The sequence below is a fragment of the Nerophis ophidion genome, linkage group LG07, assembly GCF_033978795.1.
Source record: "Nerophis ophidion isolate RoL-2023_Sa linkage group LG07, RoL_Noph_v1.0, whole genome shotgun sequence".
Classification (NCBI taxonomy): Eukaryota; Metazoa; Chordata; class Actinopteri; order Syngnathiformes; family Syngnathidae; genus Nerophis; species Nerophis ophidion.
The window spans coordinates 34,690,159-34,707,985 of record NC_084617.1 but is presented as its reverse complement, the minus strand read 5'-3'; the positions used below and the strand labels follow the sequence as shown (position 1 = coordinate 34,707,985).

Sequence of the window (17,827 nt, the reverse complement as noted above, 5' to 3'; positions counted from 1 at the left end):
GCGACCAACCGTAGTTACTGACAGTGGTTTCTGAAGTGTTCCTGAGCCCATGTGGTGATATCCTTTACACACTGATGTCGGTTTTTGATGCAGTACCGCCTGAGGGATCAAAGGTCCGTAATATCATCGCTTACGTGCAGTGATTTCTCCAGATTCTCTGAACCTTTTGATGATTTTACGGCCCGTAGATGGTAAAATCCCTAAATTCCTTGCAATAGCTCGTTGAGAAATGTTGTTCTAAAACTGTTCGACAATTTGCTTACAAATTGGTGACCCTCGCCCCATCCTTGTTTATGAATTACTTAGCATTTCATGGATGCTACTTTTATACCCAATCATGGCACCCACCTGTTCCCAATTAGCCTGCACACCTGTGGGATGTTCCAAATAAGTGTTTGATGAGCATTCCTCAACTTTATCAGTAAAGAAAAAGAGTTGGTTCTTTATCCGAATCTGTCCCGACCAGAAATGCTCCGTGAGACATCACAAGAAACAACGTCACGCAGCTCAGTCATTATAGCGAAAGAAAGAAAACATCCATCCATCCATCCATTTAACGGACGGGAAAAAGCGCTCCAAGGTGTAATAAAGTTCAAAACAAAAGACATAATCCTATGAATAACTTTACTGAGAGATTTGAGCAGGGTACAAACACATGACCAACACTTTTGCTTGCATGTTCGAAATAAACTCAAACTCAAACTTTTACGACCAACCGGAAACATAGCAACCAGGCTAGCAACGCACCTCCTTTACGGCAGCTGTCGCAACGTTCTTAAAGCAACCGCAGCACATACATATATATGCAACATATCCCCCATTTTTAAGTTTTGTTTTTCTTTCCTTGTAAACAAAGCAAAATAACTCTGTATATGTGTTGTCAGTCTAATTATGAATAATGCAGACGAGGCATGTTGGCTGAGTTCTTGACGTTTACTGCCGCGTGACCACATGCAACAACACTTTTCGGGGCTACCGCGCATGCTCGTCACTCCCGTTGCATGCTGGGTAGTGTAGTCGTTATATTCCCTAGCTCATAAAGAAATAATGTTAACTCAATAAAGTGTATTTCTTTTTTTAGCTTTAACTTTTCATATTTTAGCTCTGTAACCACATTTGCAAACAACTTTTCTCTTCATAGAATTTTATTTCAATAAAGAAATAAAGTGCAAAAATGTCAAAGCATCATAACAAACAGTTATGTCAAATAGTAGCAGAAGTGCACTTTTTGGAGAGCTGTATTATTTTCAGTTTTGTGCCCAAGGGACTGATTTTATTTAACACTATATTTTTATTTATACACCTATAGTGATCACAGAGACAGGTTGTTTTTGTGTTACTGTATATATTTGTTTTTCTGAAAAATCCCACTTAATATACTTTGGGTAACAACAGTCAATATTTATTTATTCAATTTTATTTTTTTAGGGGGGTAACAGTCAATATTTATTAGACTAATTTTTTTTCTTATATAATAAAAGTGACCTTTTGTTAAACCAAATATTGTTGGTTTTTTTCCATGTACTGGACTCGATAAGAGAATCTATAAGGAATCGGTTCGATAAGAGGATTCGATAATAGGCTCGAACTCGATAATTTCTTATCAAACATCATCCCTAAGAATTACAAACACATTTTTGGAGATCACCCGCACCGTAACACAACATAAACACAACAGAACAAATACCCAGAATCCCTCTCAGCACTAACTCTTCCGGGACGCTACAATATACACCCCTGCTACCACCAAACCCCGTCCATCCTCTACCCACCACCTCAAACCCCCCGCTCCTCCTCATCTCCCGAATTCGGAGGTCTCAAGGTCGTCAAGTTAGCTCGAGTATATGTTTGTGTAGCTGTTGTTTTGAGGCATGTTTAAAATAAATAAAAAAAATAATGCACTTTGTGAAAGTCAAAGCATAGTACTTCCCATAGTTGTAGTGGGTGTCATGTTTTTAAAGATGGTGACAAAAGAAGAAGTAATCAAAATTGTAAATAATTGTAAATCTAAGACCTCAACTGACTGTCATGGAATAGATATGGTAACAATAAAAAAACGTTATACAAGACATTTCAGAACCTCTTACATATATTAGTAACGTATCATTTTTAACCGGCAAATTCCCTGACAAAATGAAAATTGCAATAGTTGTACCAATTCATAAGAAGGGAGACACACACCAGTTCACTAACTACAGACCAGTTTCATTACTTCCACAATTCTCCAAAATCATAGAAAAACTATTCAATAGTAGATTAGATACATTTATCAATAAAAGTGGGACGCTCGCGGAGAACCAATTTGGATTTAGAGCAAATATCTCAACTTCAATAGTATTAATAAAGATAACAGAGGAAATTACCAATGCAATAGACGGTAAGGAATGTGCAGCCGCAGTATTCATGGATTTAACAAAAGCATTTGACACAATTAATCATGATATTTTAATACAAAAACTAGAAGGATATGGCATCAGAGGTTTGGTCTTGAGCTGGATAATAAGTTATTTAACCAACAGGAAGCAATATGTGAAGATGGGTGAAAATAGTTCAACACGATTGGATATATCTTGTGGTGTACCCCAGGGATCAATACTGGGACCAAGATTGTTCAATCTTTATACAAACGATATTTGCAAAGTTACAAAAGACTTGAAGTTAGTTTTATTTGCAGACGACACAACTGCTTTCTGTTCAGGAGAGAACACACAGAAGATAATACAAATAATAACGGAAGAAATGAATACATTAAAAAAATGGTTTGATAAAAACAGACTATCCTTGAATCTCAGTAAAACTAAAATAATGCTATTTGGTAACAGTAGAAAAGAGCATCAGACAAGAATATAAATAGATGGAATAGATATCGAAAGGGTAAAAGAAACCAGATTTTTGGGAGTATTAGTAGATGATAAAATGAACTGGAAATCTCATATACAAAACATACAACATAAGGTGGCAAAAATATTTCAATAATGAATAAAGCAAAATACGTCCTGCGCCAAAAATCACTTTATATTCTCTACTGCTCGCTAGTGATACCATATCTGAGTTACTGTGTAGAAATATGGGGAAAAAACTACAAATGTGCGCTACATTCGTTAACTGTGTTACAAAAAGGATCGATTAGAATAATACACAATGTTGGCTATAGAGAACATACAAACCCTTTATTTATTGAGTCAAAAATATTAAAGCTCGATGACTTGATAAAATTGCAAACAGCTAAATTGATGTACAAAGTAAATTATAACCTGCTACCAAAGAATGGACAACAATTCTTCTCAACTAAAGAGGAGAAATATAACCTTAGAGGAAAATCTAACTTAAAACATTTGTATGCCCGTACAACACTTAAAACTTTTAGCATATCAGTATGTGGAATTAAATTATGGAATGGATTAAGTAAAGAAGTTAAACATTGTACTGATATGAGCCAGTTTAAGAGGATGTTTAAATTAATAGTGCTTACAAAGTACAAAGAAGAAGTATTATGAGAAACACTTTCAAACTTATTGAAAATAAGATATTCTTCATCTTAGTATGTTAATAATGACTGAAATAATTAAGTACATCTTAGAAAACTGCTGTGTTACTCACTCATAGATGTCATTTTGCTATTTTGATATTTTGCTGTAAAGAAGGTCAGTGAATGAATGTATATATTGTGGGCGCTCTGAAGTGGAAAAGGGGTAGGATTGAATAAGCTTTGCTTCTTCCTACTCCTTTTCGGACATGATGTATTGTGTATTGCGAAATGATGAAATTAACTGATGTATAATGTTGTATGTATGTCATGTTCGAAATAAACTAAGAAAAGAAAGATTATCTCAGGGAGAGCACGTCCCAAATTCTAAGCTGCTGTTTTGAGGCATGTTAAAAGAAATAATGCACTTTGTGACTTCAATAATAAATATGGCAATGCCTTGTTGACACTTTTTTCCATAACTTGAGTTGATTTATATTGAAAAACCTTGTTACATTGTTTAATGCATGCAGTGGGGCATCACAACAAAATTTGGCATCAAAATTCGTTAATTCCACGACTGTATACAGTATGTCGGTATCGGTTATTAAGAGTTGGACAATATCAGATTATTGGATATCGGTAAAAAAGCCATTATTGAACATCTCTAACATAAATAAATGAATGTACACATACATACATGCATACATACATACATACATGTATACATACATACATATTCATACATACACGCACATGTATACATTCTTACATACATACATGTATACATACACACACATATTCATACATTCACACATGTGTACACATACATTCATGTACACACACATACAAAAATACATACACACATGTACACATACATACATACATGTGTACATACATGTATACATACATACATTATACATATATACATACATACATACATACATACATGTAGACATACATACATGTGCACATACATACATACATACATGTAAACATACATACATGAATACATACAAACCTACCAACATAGATACATACGTACATACATGTACACATACACACATGCATGTACACATACATACATAAATGCATACACACATGTACACATACATACATGTATACATACATACATACATGTACAAATACATACAAACATACATGTATACTTACATATATGTATACAGACATACATGTATACTTACATACTTGTAAACATACATACATACATACATACATATATACATGCATGTAGACTTACATACATGTATGTATAAATACATACATACAGTGGGGCAAAAAAGTATTTAAGTCATTCACCGATTGTGCAAGTTCTCCCACTTAAAATGATGAAAGAGCTCTGTAATTTTCATCATAGGTACACTTCAACTGTGAAAGACAGAATGTGAAAAAAAATCTAGGAATTCACATTGTAGGAATTTTTAAGAATTTATTTGTAAATTATGGTGGAAAATAAGTATTTGGTCACTTCAAACAAGGAAGATCTGTAGGAGAAGATCTCTCACAGACCTGTAACTTCTTCTTTAAGAAGCTCTTCTGTCCTCCACTCGTTACCTGTATTAAAGGAACATGTTTGAACTCGTTATCTGTTTAAAGACACCTGTCCACAGCCTCAAACAGTCAGACTCCAAACTCCACTATGGCCAAGACCAAAGAGCTGTCGAAGGACACCAGGAAAATAATTGTAGACCTGCACCAGACTGGGAAGAGTGAATCTAAAATAGGCAAGCAGCTTGGTGTGATAAAATCAACCTTGGGAGCAATCATCAGAAAATGGAAGACATACAAGACCACTGATAATCTCCCTCGATCTGGGGCTCCACGCAAGATCTCATCCCGTGGGGTCAAAATGATCATGAGAACGGTGGGCAAAAATCCCAGAATCACACGGGGTGACCTAGTGAATGACCTGCTGAGAGCTGGGACCAAAGTAACAAAGGTTACAATCATTAACACACTACGCCGACAGGGAATCAAATCCTGCAGTGCCAGACGTGTACCCCTGCTTAAGCCATTACATGTCCAGGCCCGTCTGAAGTTTGCCAGAGAGCACATGGATGATACAGCAGAGGATTGGGAGAGTGTCATGTGGTCAGATGAAACCAAAATAGAACTTTTTGGTATAAACTCAACTCGTCGTGTTTGGAGGAAGAAGAATACTGAGTTGCATCCCAAGAACACCATACCTACTGTGAAACATGGGGGGAGGGGGGGGGGACATCATGCTTTGGGGCTGTTTTTTTTTCTGCTAAGGGGACAGGACGATTGATCCATGTTAAGGAAAGAATGGATGGGGCCATATATCGTGAGATTTTGAGCAAAAACCTTCTTCTATCAGTGAGAGCTTTGAATGGTTGACCAAATACTTATTTTCCACCATAATTTACTTTTTTTTTTTTTTAACTTCCTACAATGTGAATTCCTTATTTTTTTTTCACATACTGTCTCTCACAGGTGAAGTGTACCTATGATGAAAATTACAGACCTCTGTCATCATTTTAAGTGGGAGAATTTGCACAATCGGTGGCTGACTAAATACTTTTTTGCCTCACTGTACATACATACATGTACACATACACACATACATACATGTACACATACATACATAAATACATACAAACATGTACACATAAATACATATATACATACATACGCACAAATACATACATACATACATGTACACATACAAAAATGTATCCATACATACATGTGCACATACATACATTTATACACACAAACATGTATATACAAGTATACATACATACATCTAAACATGCATGTATGCATCAATACATACATACATGTATACATACAAACATACCTACAGGTATACATACATACATACATACATACATGCATACATACATACTTGTATACATACAAACATGTAGAGGTACATACAAATATACATGTATATATGTGTGTTTGTGTGCGTGCGCATATGCAGCCTAAAGCTGTGAAAGTGGCCCCCAACTGATAAAAAGTGTTCTTTGCTTCTTCCATCAGCCTCCAGAGGAGATTTACTCTGCAGGCGACTCAATTGTCATCAAGTTCCGCTCGGACGACACCATCAACAAGAAAGGATTCCACGTGCGCTACACCAGCACCAAGTTCCAGGACACCCTGCACTCTCGCAAGTGACGAGTGGGGGCCGCAAGGGGCCGTGCGGGGCAAAGGGGCACCCGGAGGGGCCCCAAGGGGAGGCTCCAGCCTAACGCTCGGAAACCTTCGGCCACCACCGATCAGACACGACAGAACAGAAGCAAGACCACCACCACCAAGCGCACCTCTAGCGCCCCCCGCAGACTGTGAGGAGTAAAGCCATTCTGCTTGTTTTTACCTTTTTATGGTTGGGTTGGGGCGGTGGAGTGAAGGTCCAACTTTGGCGGACAGCGGGGAGGGTAGGGGAGCAGGGAGGGGGGGGGGTTATTGACCAACCCCCTCCAGATAATTCTTTAGTTTTTTTTTTGGTTTTTGGTGTTGTTTTTTTCCAAGGTGCCAGCTGAAGCGCGGCACCACCCAGTGGATTCTCAGGACCTGCAGGAAGGATGCTCCACGCCAAACCTTGGCATCCGCAGTCAGCAGGAAGAGGAGGATTTTGGGAAGGCATCCCACGCTCCTCCCTTGTCCCTCCTCGTCGTCCTTGGATGAGAAGGACTCGACAGGACTTGTTCTGTCAGTTTGCATGTGATCCAGAGAAGACGTGACAACACCAGCATTTGTATTGTTAGCATAACTAAGGAAGCAGTTATCTTATTAAAGGACTAATAAATGAAATGTGCTCCAATGGTCTTCTGGTTGCTAATTGCTTGCAGGATGACTATTACTGTACCTCCTCCATGTGTGTGTGTGTGTGCGTGTGTATGCGTGCGTGCGTGTGTGTGATCTTTCAAAAGAAACATGTGCTTTGCTCGAACCAATTAGCACTTTACAGTGAATTGTTCCAAAATCATTAGCTTCTATGGATTTTTGTGAAGTGCAATGCCAGTTCACTTATTTTTAAATGCATTTTATCTCCTCTTCTAAATTGTTTTATTTTTAAATTTTGCTTCATTTAGTTCCTCAGGCATACTTGAACATTGTGTGTGCCCTGTAACTTGGGGTAATAAAGATATGACTCATGTGTCTGTGTTGTACACTTTTGATGTGATATCATTCCACTCCAGCCAATACAATATATGTACATATGATTGTATACATGTATATATCTATATATGTGTGTGTATATGTGTGTGTGTGTATATATATATATATATATATATATATATATATATATATGTATACATATATGTATATATATATGTGTGTGTATACATATATATGCATATATGTATGCAAGTATGTAAATTAGTATATATACATATATGTATGTATACATGTAAGTACGTATGTACTGTATACATATGAATACATGCATACATAATGTATGTATACATACATGCATGTATGTAAAAATGTATGTACTGCAAGTATATATGTATACATGTTTGTATACATGCATTTATATATGTAAGTTGTATGTATGCATGTATACATTTATGTGTACATGTATGTATGTATGTACTGTATGTATATATGTATACATGTTTGTATGCATGTATACCTGTAAGTAATATGTAATGTATGTATACATGTGTTTTATACATGTATGTATATATACATGTATGTATGTATAATGTAAGTATGTATACATGTGTGTATGTATGTTAACATATATGTATTGTTTACATGCATGTATGTATGTCTGTATACATGTATGTATGTATACATGTATGTATGCATGTATTTATATATAAATGTATACATACGTACATAAATACATATGTACGTACAGTACGTACATACATACAAACATTTTTGTACATGTATTTATACATACATACATGTATTTATGTAAATGTACGTACACATGTACATCCAAGAATGTATGTACATGTATGTATACATGTATTTATGTATAAAACTATGTATGCATGTATGTATGAATATACATATATACATACACACTTAAAAACATACATAAATGTATGTACATATACATACATGTATGTACGGTATGTATGTAAGTATGTATGTACATCTATACATACATACTAACATACATGTATGTACATGTCTACATACTTGTACATACATGTATGTATGTACTGTATGTATACATGTATTTATATATGTATACATGTTTGTATAAATGTGTGTACGTATACATATGTATATCCATACATATGACAATACATATAGTACATACTTAAATAAATACTGTACATGTTTACAAACATACATACAGACATGCATACATACATATATACATGCATATATATATGTACGTACATGTATGCATGTATGTATACATGTCTGTATGTGTGTATATATTTAGGAAGGATGTATGTGTGCATGTGTGTATGTATGTTTACATGTGTGAATGTATGTATGTAAGCATGTAAGTATACATATATAAACTGTATCCATGTTTGTATGTATACATATATGTATGTTTACATATAAGTATGTATGTATCCAAGTATGAATGTATGTATGTATAAATGTATGTAAAAACATAAATGTATGCATACATTCTTACATACATGTACTGTATGTACATATACATGCATGTATGTATACATGTACAATCATTTATGTATATGAACATACATGTATGTATGTATGCATGTATGAAATTACATACATGCATACATACAAACAAATGCATACATACATACTTATATGTAAACATATACAAACCCCGTTTCCATATGAGTTGGGAAATTGTGTTGGATGTAAATATAAACGGAATACAATTATTTGCAAATCCTTTTCAACCCATTGAATGCACTACAAAGACAAGATATTTGATGTTCAAACTCATAAACTTTATTTTTTTTTGCAAATAATAATTAACTTAGAATTTCATGGCTGCAACACGTGCCAAAGTAGTTGGGAAAGGGCATGTTCACCACTGTGTTACATCACCTTTTCTTTTAACAACACTCAATAAACAGTTGGGATCTGAGGAAACTAATTGTTGAAGCTTTGTAAGTGGAATTATTTTTCTTTCTTGTTTTATGTAGAGCTTCAGTCGTTCAACAGTCCGGGGTCTCCGCTGTCGTATTTTACGCTTCAATAATGTGGCACACATTTTCGATGGGAGACAGGTCTGGACTGCAGGTGGGCCAGGAAAGTACCCACACTCTTTTACTACGAAACCACGCTGTTGTAACACGTGGCTTGGCATTCTGAAATAAGCAGGGGCATCCATGACAACGTTGCTTGGATGACAACATATGTTGCTCCAAAACCTGTATGGACCATTCAGCATTAATGGTGCCTTCAAAGATGTGTAAGTTACCCATGCCTTGGGCACTAACACACCCCCATACCATCACAGATGCTGGCTTTTGAACTTTGTGCCTATAACAATCCGGATGGTTATTTTCCTCTCTGTTCCAGAGGACACCACGTCCACAGTTTCCAAATATAATTTGAAATGTGGACTCGTCAGACCACAGAACACTTTTCACCTCGCATCAGTCCATCTTAGAGGATCTCGGGCCCAGTGAAGCCAGCGGCTATTCTGGATGTTGTTGATAAATGGGTTTTGCTTTGCATAGCAGAGTTTTAACTTGCATTTACAGATGTAGCGACCAACTGTAGTTACTGACAGTGGTTTTATGAAGTGTTCCTGAGCCCATATGGTGATATCCTTTACACACTGATGTCGGTTTTTTATGCAGTACCGCCTAAGGGATCGAAGGTCCGTAATATCATCGCTTACGTGCAGTGATCTCTCCAGATTCTCTGAACCTTTTGATGATTATACGGACCGTAGATGGTAAAATCCCTAAATTCCTTGCAATAGCTCGTTGAGAAATGTTGTTCTAAAATTGTTCGACAATTTGCTTACAAAGTGGTGCCCCTCGCCCCATCCCTGTTTGTGAATTACTTAGCATTTCATGGAAGCTGCTTTTATACCCAATCATGGCACCCACCTGTTCCCAATTAGCCTGCACATCGGATGTTTCAAATAAGTGTTTGATGAGCATTTCTCAACTTTATCAGTATTTATTGCCACCTTTCCCAACTTCTTTGTCACGTGTTGCTGGCATCAAATTCTAAAGTTAATGATTGTTTGCACAAAAAATGTTTATCAGTTTGAACATCAAATATGTTGTCTTTGTAGCATATTTAACTGAATATGGGTTGAAAATGATTTGCAAATCATTGTATTCCATTCATATTTACATCTAACACAATTTCCTAACTCATATGGAAACGGGGGTTGTATATGTATACATATATACATGTTTCATGTATATATGTATGCATGTATGTATGTATACATGTCTGTATGTTAATATGTATGTATACATACATGTATGTATATACTTACATACATACATGCTTACATACATATATGTACATATACATACATGTAAGTATGTACATGTATGTATATATGTACAAATATTTATGTATATGTATGTATGCAAGTGTCTTAAGTCAGTATGAATGTGCATGAATGTATGTATTAATGCATGCATGTATGCATGTATGTATATATACATATATTTGTACATACATACATACATACAAACCCCGTTTCCCTAGGAGTTGGGAAATTGTGTTGGATGTAAATATAAACGGAATACAATGATTTGCAAATCCTTTTCAACCCATATTCAGTTGAATGCACTACAAAGACAACATATTTGATATTTTTATAAAGTTAATTTTTTTTAAAAAATAATTTCATGGCTGAAACACGTGCCAAAGTAGTTGGGAAAGGGCATGTTCACCACTATGTCACATCACCTTTTCTTTTAACAACACTCAATAAACTGAGGAGAGACATTTTTGAAGCTTTTCAGGTGGAATTCTTTCCCATTCTTGTTTTATGTAGAGCTTAAGTTGTTCAACAGTCCGGGGTCTCTGTTGTTGTATTTTAGGCTTCAAAATGTTCAGTGGGGGACAGGTCTAGACTACAGGCAGGCCAGTGTAGTACCCGGACTCTTTTACTATGAAGCCACGTGGTGTGGCATTGTCTTGCTGAAATAAGCAGGGGCGTCCATGATAAGATTGCTTTAATGGCAATATATGTTGCTCCAAAACTTGTATGTACCTTTCAGCATTAATGGTGCCTTCGCAGATGTGTAAGTTACCCATTCCATGGGCACCAATGCACCCCCATACCATCACAGATGCTGCCTTTTACACTTTGCGCCTAAAACAATCTGAATGGTTCTTTTCCTATTTGGTCCGGAGGACACGACATCCACAGTTTCCAAAAACAAATTGAAATTTGGACTAGTCAGACCACAGAACACTTCTCCACTTTGCATCAGTCCATCTCAGATGATCTCGGGCCCAGAGAAGCCGGTGGTGTTTCTGGATGTTGTTGATAAATGGCTTTCGCTTTGCATAGTAGAGCTTTAACTTGCACTTACAGATGTAGCGACGAACTGTATTTATTGACAGTGGTTTTCTGATGTGTTCCTGAGCCCATGTGGTGATATCATTTCGAGATTGATGTCGGTTTTTGATACAGTGCCGTCTGAGGGATCGAAGGTCACGATCATTCAATGTTGGTTTCCGGTCATGCCGCTTACGTGGAGTGATTTCTCCAGATTCTCTGAACCTTTTGATGATACTATGGAGTGCAGATGTTGAAATCCCTAAATTTCCTACAATTGCACTTTGAGAAACGTTGTTCTTAAACTGTTAGACTATTTGCTGTTGTGGACAAAGGGGTTCACATTTTTTTGGGAAGCTGTTTTTATACCCAATCATGGCACCCACCTGTTCCCAATTAGCCTGCACACCTGTGGGATGTTCCAAATAAGTGTTTGATGAGCATTCCTCAACTTTATCAGTATTTATTGCCACCTTTCCCAACTTCTTTGTCACGTGTTGCTGGCATTAAATTCTAAAGTTAATGATTATTTGCAAAAACAGAAATGTTTATCAGTTTGAACATCAAATATGTTGTCTTTGTAGCATATTCAACTGAATATGGGTTGAAAAGGATTTGCAAATCATTGTATTCCGTTTATATTTACATCTAACACAATTTCCCAACTCATATGAAAACGGGGTTTGCACACACACACACACACACACACACACATACACACACACACACACACACACACACACACACACACACATTAGGGCTGTATAAAATTACCATTAAAGTTTACTTATGTGATTAATCAAAAATAAATATTGTTCACGGGGTAATCCTGCAATTTATTCAGGTGGCACATATTCGTATCAGTGCAGCATTTATACAGTTATTGAGTGTGACATACATTCACTGAAGTATCAGTAGTGTACAGCAAAAATGTATGACGTCATGAAGTAAAAATCTCCATCCATCCATCCATCCTCTTCCGCTTATCCGAGGTCGGGTCGCGGGGGCAGCAGCCTAAGCAGGGAAGCCCAGACTTCCCTCTCCCCAGCCACTTCGTCCAGCTCTTCCCGGGGGATCCCGAGGCGTTCCCAGGCCAGCCGGGAGACATAGTCTTCCCAACGTGTCCTGGGTCTTCCCTGTGGCCTCCTACCGGTTGGACGTGCCCTAAGCACCTCCCTCGGGAGGCGTTCGGGTGGCATCCTGACCAGATGCCCGAACTACCTCATCTGGCTCCTCTCGATGTGAAGGAGCAGCGGCTTTACTTTGAGTTCCTCCCGGATGGCAGAGCTTCTCACCCTATCTCTAAGGGAGAGCCCCGCCACACGGCGGAGGAAACTCATTTCGGCCGCTTGTACCCGTGATCTTATCCTTTCGGTCATGACCATAGGTGAGGATGGGAATGTAGATCGACCGGTAAATTGAGAGCTTTGCCTTCCGGCTCAGCTCCTTCTTCACCACAACAGATCGGTACAACGTCCGCATTACTGAAGACGCCGCACCGATCCGCCTGTCGATCTCACGATCCACTCTTCCCCCACTCGTGAACAAGACTCCTAGGTACTTGAACTCCTCCACTTGGGGAAGGGTCTCCTCCCCAACCCGGAGATGGCACTCCACCATTTTCCGGGAGAGAACCATGGACTCGGATTTGGAGGTGCTGATTCTCATTCCGGCCGCTTCACACTCGGCTGCGAACCGATCCAGTGAGAGCTGAAGATCCCGGCCAGATGAAGCCAACAGGACCACATTGTCTGCAAAAAGCAGAGACCTAATCCCGCGGCCACCAAACCGGAACCCCTCAATGCCTTGACTGCGCCTAGAAATTCTGTCCATGAAAGTTATGAACAGAATCGGTGACAAAGGGCAGCCTTGGCGGAGTCCAACCCTCACTGGAAACGTGTCCGACTTACTGCCAGCAATGCGGACCAAGCTCTGACACTGATCGTACAGGGATCGGACTGCCATAATAAGACAGTCCGATACCCCATACTCTCTGAGCACTCCCCACAGGACTTCCCGAGGGACACGGTCGAATGCCTTCTCCAAGTCCACAAAGCACATGTAGACTGGTTGGGCAAACTGCCATGCACCCTCAAGAACCCTGCCGAGAGTATAGAGCTGGTCCACAGTTCCACGACCAGGACGAAAACCACACTGTTCCTTCTGAATCCGAGGTTCGACTATCCGGCGTAGTCTCCTCTCCAGTACACCTGAATAAACCTTACCGGGAAGGCTGAGGAGTGTGATCCCACGATAGTGGGAACACACCCTCCGGTCCCCCTTCTTAAAGAGAGGGACCACCACCCCGGTCTGCCAATCCAGAGGTACCGCCCCCGATGTCCACGCGATGCTGCAGAGTCTTGTCAACCAAGACAGCCCCACAGCATCCAGAGCTTTAAGGAACTCCGGGCGGATCTCATCCACCCCTGGGGCCTTGCCACCGAGGAGCTTTTTAACTACCTCAGCAACCTCAGCCCCAGAAATAGGAAAGTCCACCACAGATTCCCCAGGCACTGCTTCCTCATAGGAAGACGTGTTGGTGGGATTGAGGAGATCTTCAAAGTATTCCTTCCACCTATCCACAACACCCGCAGTTGAGGTCAGCAGAACACCATCCGCACCATACACGGTGTTGACAGTGCACTGCTTCCCCTTCCTGAGGCGGCGGATGGTGGTCCAGAATCGCTTCGAAGCCATCCGGAAGTCATTTTCCATGGCTTCCCCAAACTCTTCCCATGTCCGAGTTTTTGCCTCTATGACCGCCGAAGCTGCACACCGCTTGGCCTGTCGGTACCTGTCCACTGCCTCTGGAGTCCTATGAGCCAAAAGAACCCGGTAGGACTCCTTCTTCAGCTTGACGGCATCCCTCACCGCTGGTGTCCACCAGCGGGTTCTAGGATTACCGCCACGACAAGCACCAACTACCTTGCGGACACAGCTCCGATCAGCCGCCTAGACAATAGAGGTGCGGAACATGGTCCACTCGGACTCAATGTCCAGCACCTCCCTCGTGACATGTTCAAAGTTCCTCCGAAGGTGGGAATTGAAACTTTCTCTGACAGGAGACTCTGCCAGACGTTCCCAGCAAACCCTCACAATGCGTTTGGGCCTGCCAGGTCTGTCCGGCATCCTCCCCCACCATCGCAGCCAACTCACCACCAGGTGGTGATCGGTAGAAAGCTCCGCCCCTCTCTTTACCAGAGTGTCCAAAACATGAGGCCGCAAATCCGATGACACAACTACAAAGTCGATCATGGAACTGCGGCCTAGGGTGTCGTGGTGCCAAGTGCACATATGGACACCCTTATGTTTGAACATGGTGTTTGTTATGGACAAACTGTGACGAGCACAGAAGTCCAATAACAAAACACCACTCGGGTTCAGATCCGGGCGACCATTCTTCCCAATCACGCCTCTCCAGGTTTCACTGTCGTTACCAACATGAGCGTTGAAGTCCCCCAGCAGAACAAGGGAATCACCCGGGGGAGCACTCTCCAGTACTCCCTCGAGTGTACCCAAAAAGGGTGGGTATTCTGAACTGTTGTTTGGTGCGTAAGCGCAAACAACAGTCAGGACCCGTCCCCCCACCCGAAGGCGGAGGGAAGCTACCCTTTCGTCCACTGGGTTGAACTCCAACGTGCATGCTTTAAGCCGGGGGGCAACCAGAATTGCCACCCCAGCCCGTCGCCTCTCACTGCCGGCCACGCCAGAGTGAAAGAGAGTCCAGCCCCTTTCAAGAGAAGTGGTTCCAGAGCCCTTGCTGTCCGTCGAAGTGAGTCCGACTACATCCAGCCGGAATTTCTCTACTTCGCGCACTAGCTCAGGCTCCTTTCCCCCCAGTGAGGTGACGTTCCATGCCCCAAGAGCGAGCTTATGTAGCCGAGGATCGGACCGCCAAGTGCCCTGCCTTCGGCTTCCGCCCAGCTCACAATGCACCCGACCTCTATGGCCCCTGCTATGGGTGGTGAGCCCATTGGAGGGGGGACCCACGTTGCCTCTTCGGGCTGTGCCCGGCCGGGCCCCATGGGTACAGGCCCGGCCACCAGGCGCTCGCCATCGTGGCCCACCTCCGGGCCTGGCTCCAGAGGGGGGCCCCGGTGACCCACGTCCGGGCGAGGGAAATCTGGGTCCTTTGTTTTTACTTTTCATAGAGGTTTTCGAGCTGCTCTTTGTCTGGTCCCTCACCTAGGACCAGTTTGCCTTGGGAGACCCTACCAGGGGGCTTAAAGCCCCCAGACAACATAGCTCCTAGGATCATTGTAAAAATCTCGTTGTACGTAAAGATGTACCATTCTATACAATCTTCATTGTTTGCCAGTGGGAAAAGTAACTAAAAACAAACTGTAAAGTAGATTCTAAATTATCCTTAGTTGTTTGTTTTAAATAGTTGAATGCCATTTTTGTGTGTCTTTTCATTTCTTAGCTGGCTGACTACTTCCTATTTCATCATCAAGAATGTTTGCATCCTTCCACACACACCTACAAATAAATGAGTGGAAAGTCATGTTTGTGTTTGTGAGACAGGCCAATAGTGTAGGAAATATTGTCTTTGGTGGTGAAAAAAGAGACATTGTTTTTTTATTAAGTGTAATTGTTGTGATGGGGCAGAGAAAAGATCCAAGATAATACATTCAAGTTACTTACAGCACCAATGACATCATCACCACGCCCCCACCTGACCCCCGGCCCACCACAGAGCTCCCCCCGCAGCCGCGGCCACCATCACGGCAAGGGCAGCCTTCAGCACGCCGCAGGGGGTCCTGCGGAAGGCGGCGGGCGCGGCGCTGGCCAACATGGCCACGGTGACGGTGAGGGTGAAGAAGATGGAGACGGCGGTGTTGATGGCCACGATCTGGCCAAACTTGGCGAAAGGCACGATGACGCAAAAGAAAAGCGGGACCGTGGAGATCACCGTGGTAACGGCGCTGGACACTATAGCAACGCCCACATGGTTGACTGCCTCCACGCTGCGTCTCTGCCTTGCCACCGCGGGATCCTGCCAACAAAGCGCTGATTAATGTTGTCTTTCTTTGACACCACAACATTTTCTTCATTTTCACGTTGCAGGAACATTTGACATCTTTCCTACTCTTATATTACATATAAAACATGTATTATTATCACATATTATCGTATCACAACATAACATATTATACTATCAAAACATATGATATTATTATCACATATTTTAATATCACAACATATATTATTATCCATCCATCCATTTTCTACCACTTATTCCCTTCGGTATCATGGGGGGCGCTGGAGCCTATCTCAGCTACAATTGGGCGGAAGGCGGTGCACACACTGGACAAGTCGCCACCTCATCGCAGGGCCAACACCGATAGACAGACAACATTCACACTCACATTCACACTCTAGAGACAATTTAGTGTTGCCAAATATAAAATACAATATATATATTGTAACATTATATTATTATGAAATATTATAATATTATTATATATTATCATTTATAACATAACACTATAACAGAACATAATATTGTTACATATAATATGAAATATTATGATATCATTAATTATTATCTGTGGAAAGGCGGAGCCGACAGTCCGACAGAGAGGCAAGGCAAGATGGCGGCGAGTAGGCAGGGATGGCGAGCGAGCGGCGAGGCGGGGCGTGCCGGGAGCGACGCCACAATCGAGATCAGGTGCGTGAATCGCGCACCTGTATAGAATTAATGAATCCTCTCGCACTGTTTAAAAGGGCGGCAGCCGTGAACATCGGGGAGAGAGGCGGAGAGACAACGACAGAACGAGACGAAGCGCATGCGACCCGGAAGAGAGCGAGAGCGAGAGCGAGAGCGAGAGCGAGAGCGAGAGCGAGAGCGAGAGCGAGAGCGAGAGGCAGACGACGCGGGCGACTGAAAAGCAACCCGAAAATACTTTTCTTAAAGTCAAAACTGCTCAAAG

General features: G+C 40.9%; 2 protein-coding genes across 5 annotated transcripts in view; one reads left to right on the top strand and one right to left on the bottom strand.

Annotated features, from left to right (window-relative positions):
• Nucleotides 1-7,610, top strand: part of bmp1a (bone morphogenetic protein 1a) — a 150,099-nt gene extending 142,489 nt beyond the window's left edge. The window contains exon 20 of the mRNA XM_061906078.1: nt 6,494-7,610. Coding sequence (XP_061762062.1) covers nt 6,494-6,628 — 135 coding nt within the window. The 3' untranslated portion in view covers nt 6,629-7,610. The remainder of the gene's footprint in view (nt 1-6,493) is intronic.
• An 8,268-nt stretch (nt 7,611-15,878) lies between these two features.
• disp3 (dispatched RND transporter family member 3) overlaps nt 15,879-17,827 on the bottom strand; it is an 84,410-nt gene continuing 82,461 nt past the window's right edge. For all 4 annotated transcript variants that reach the window (XM_061906073.1, XM_061906074.1, XM_061906075.1 and 1 more), the window contains one exon: nt 15,879-16,890. In XM_061906073.1, coding sequence (XP_061762057.1) covers nt 16,555-16,890 — 336 coding nt within the window. In that variant the 3' untranslated portion in view covers nt 15,879-16,554. The remainder of the gene's footprint in view (nt 16,891-17,827) is intronic.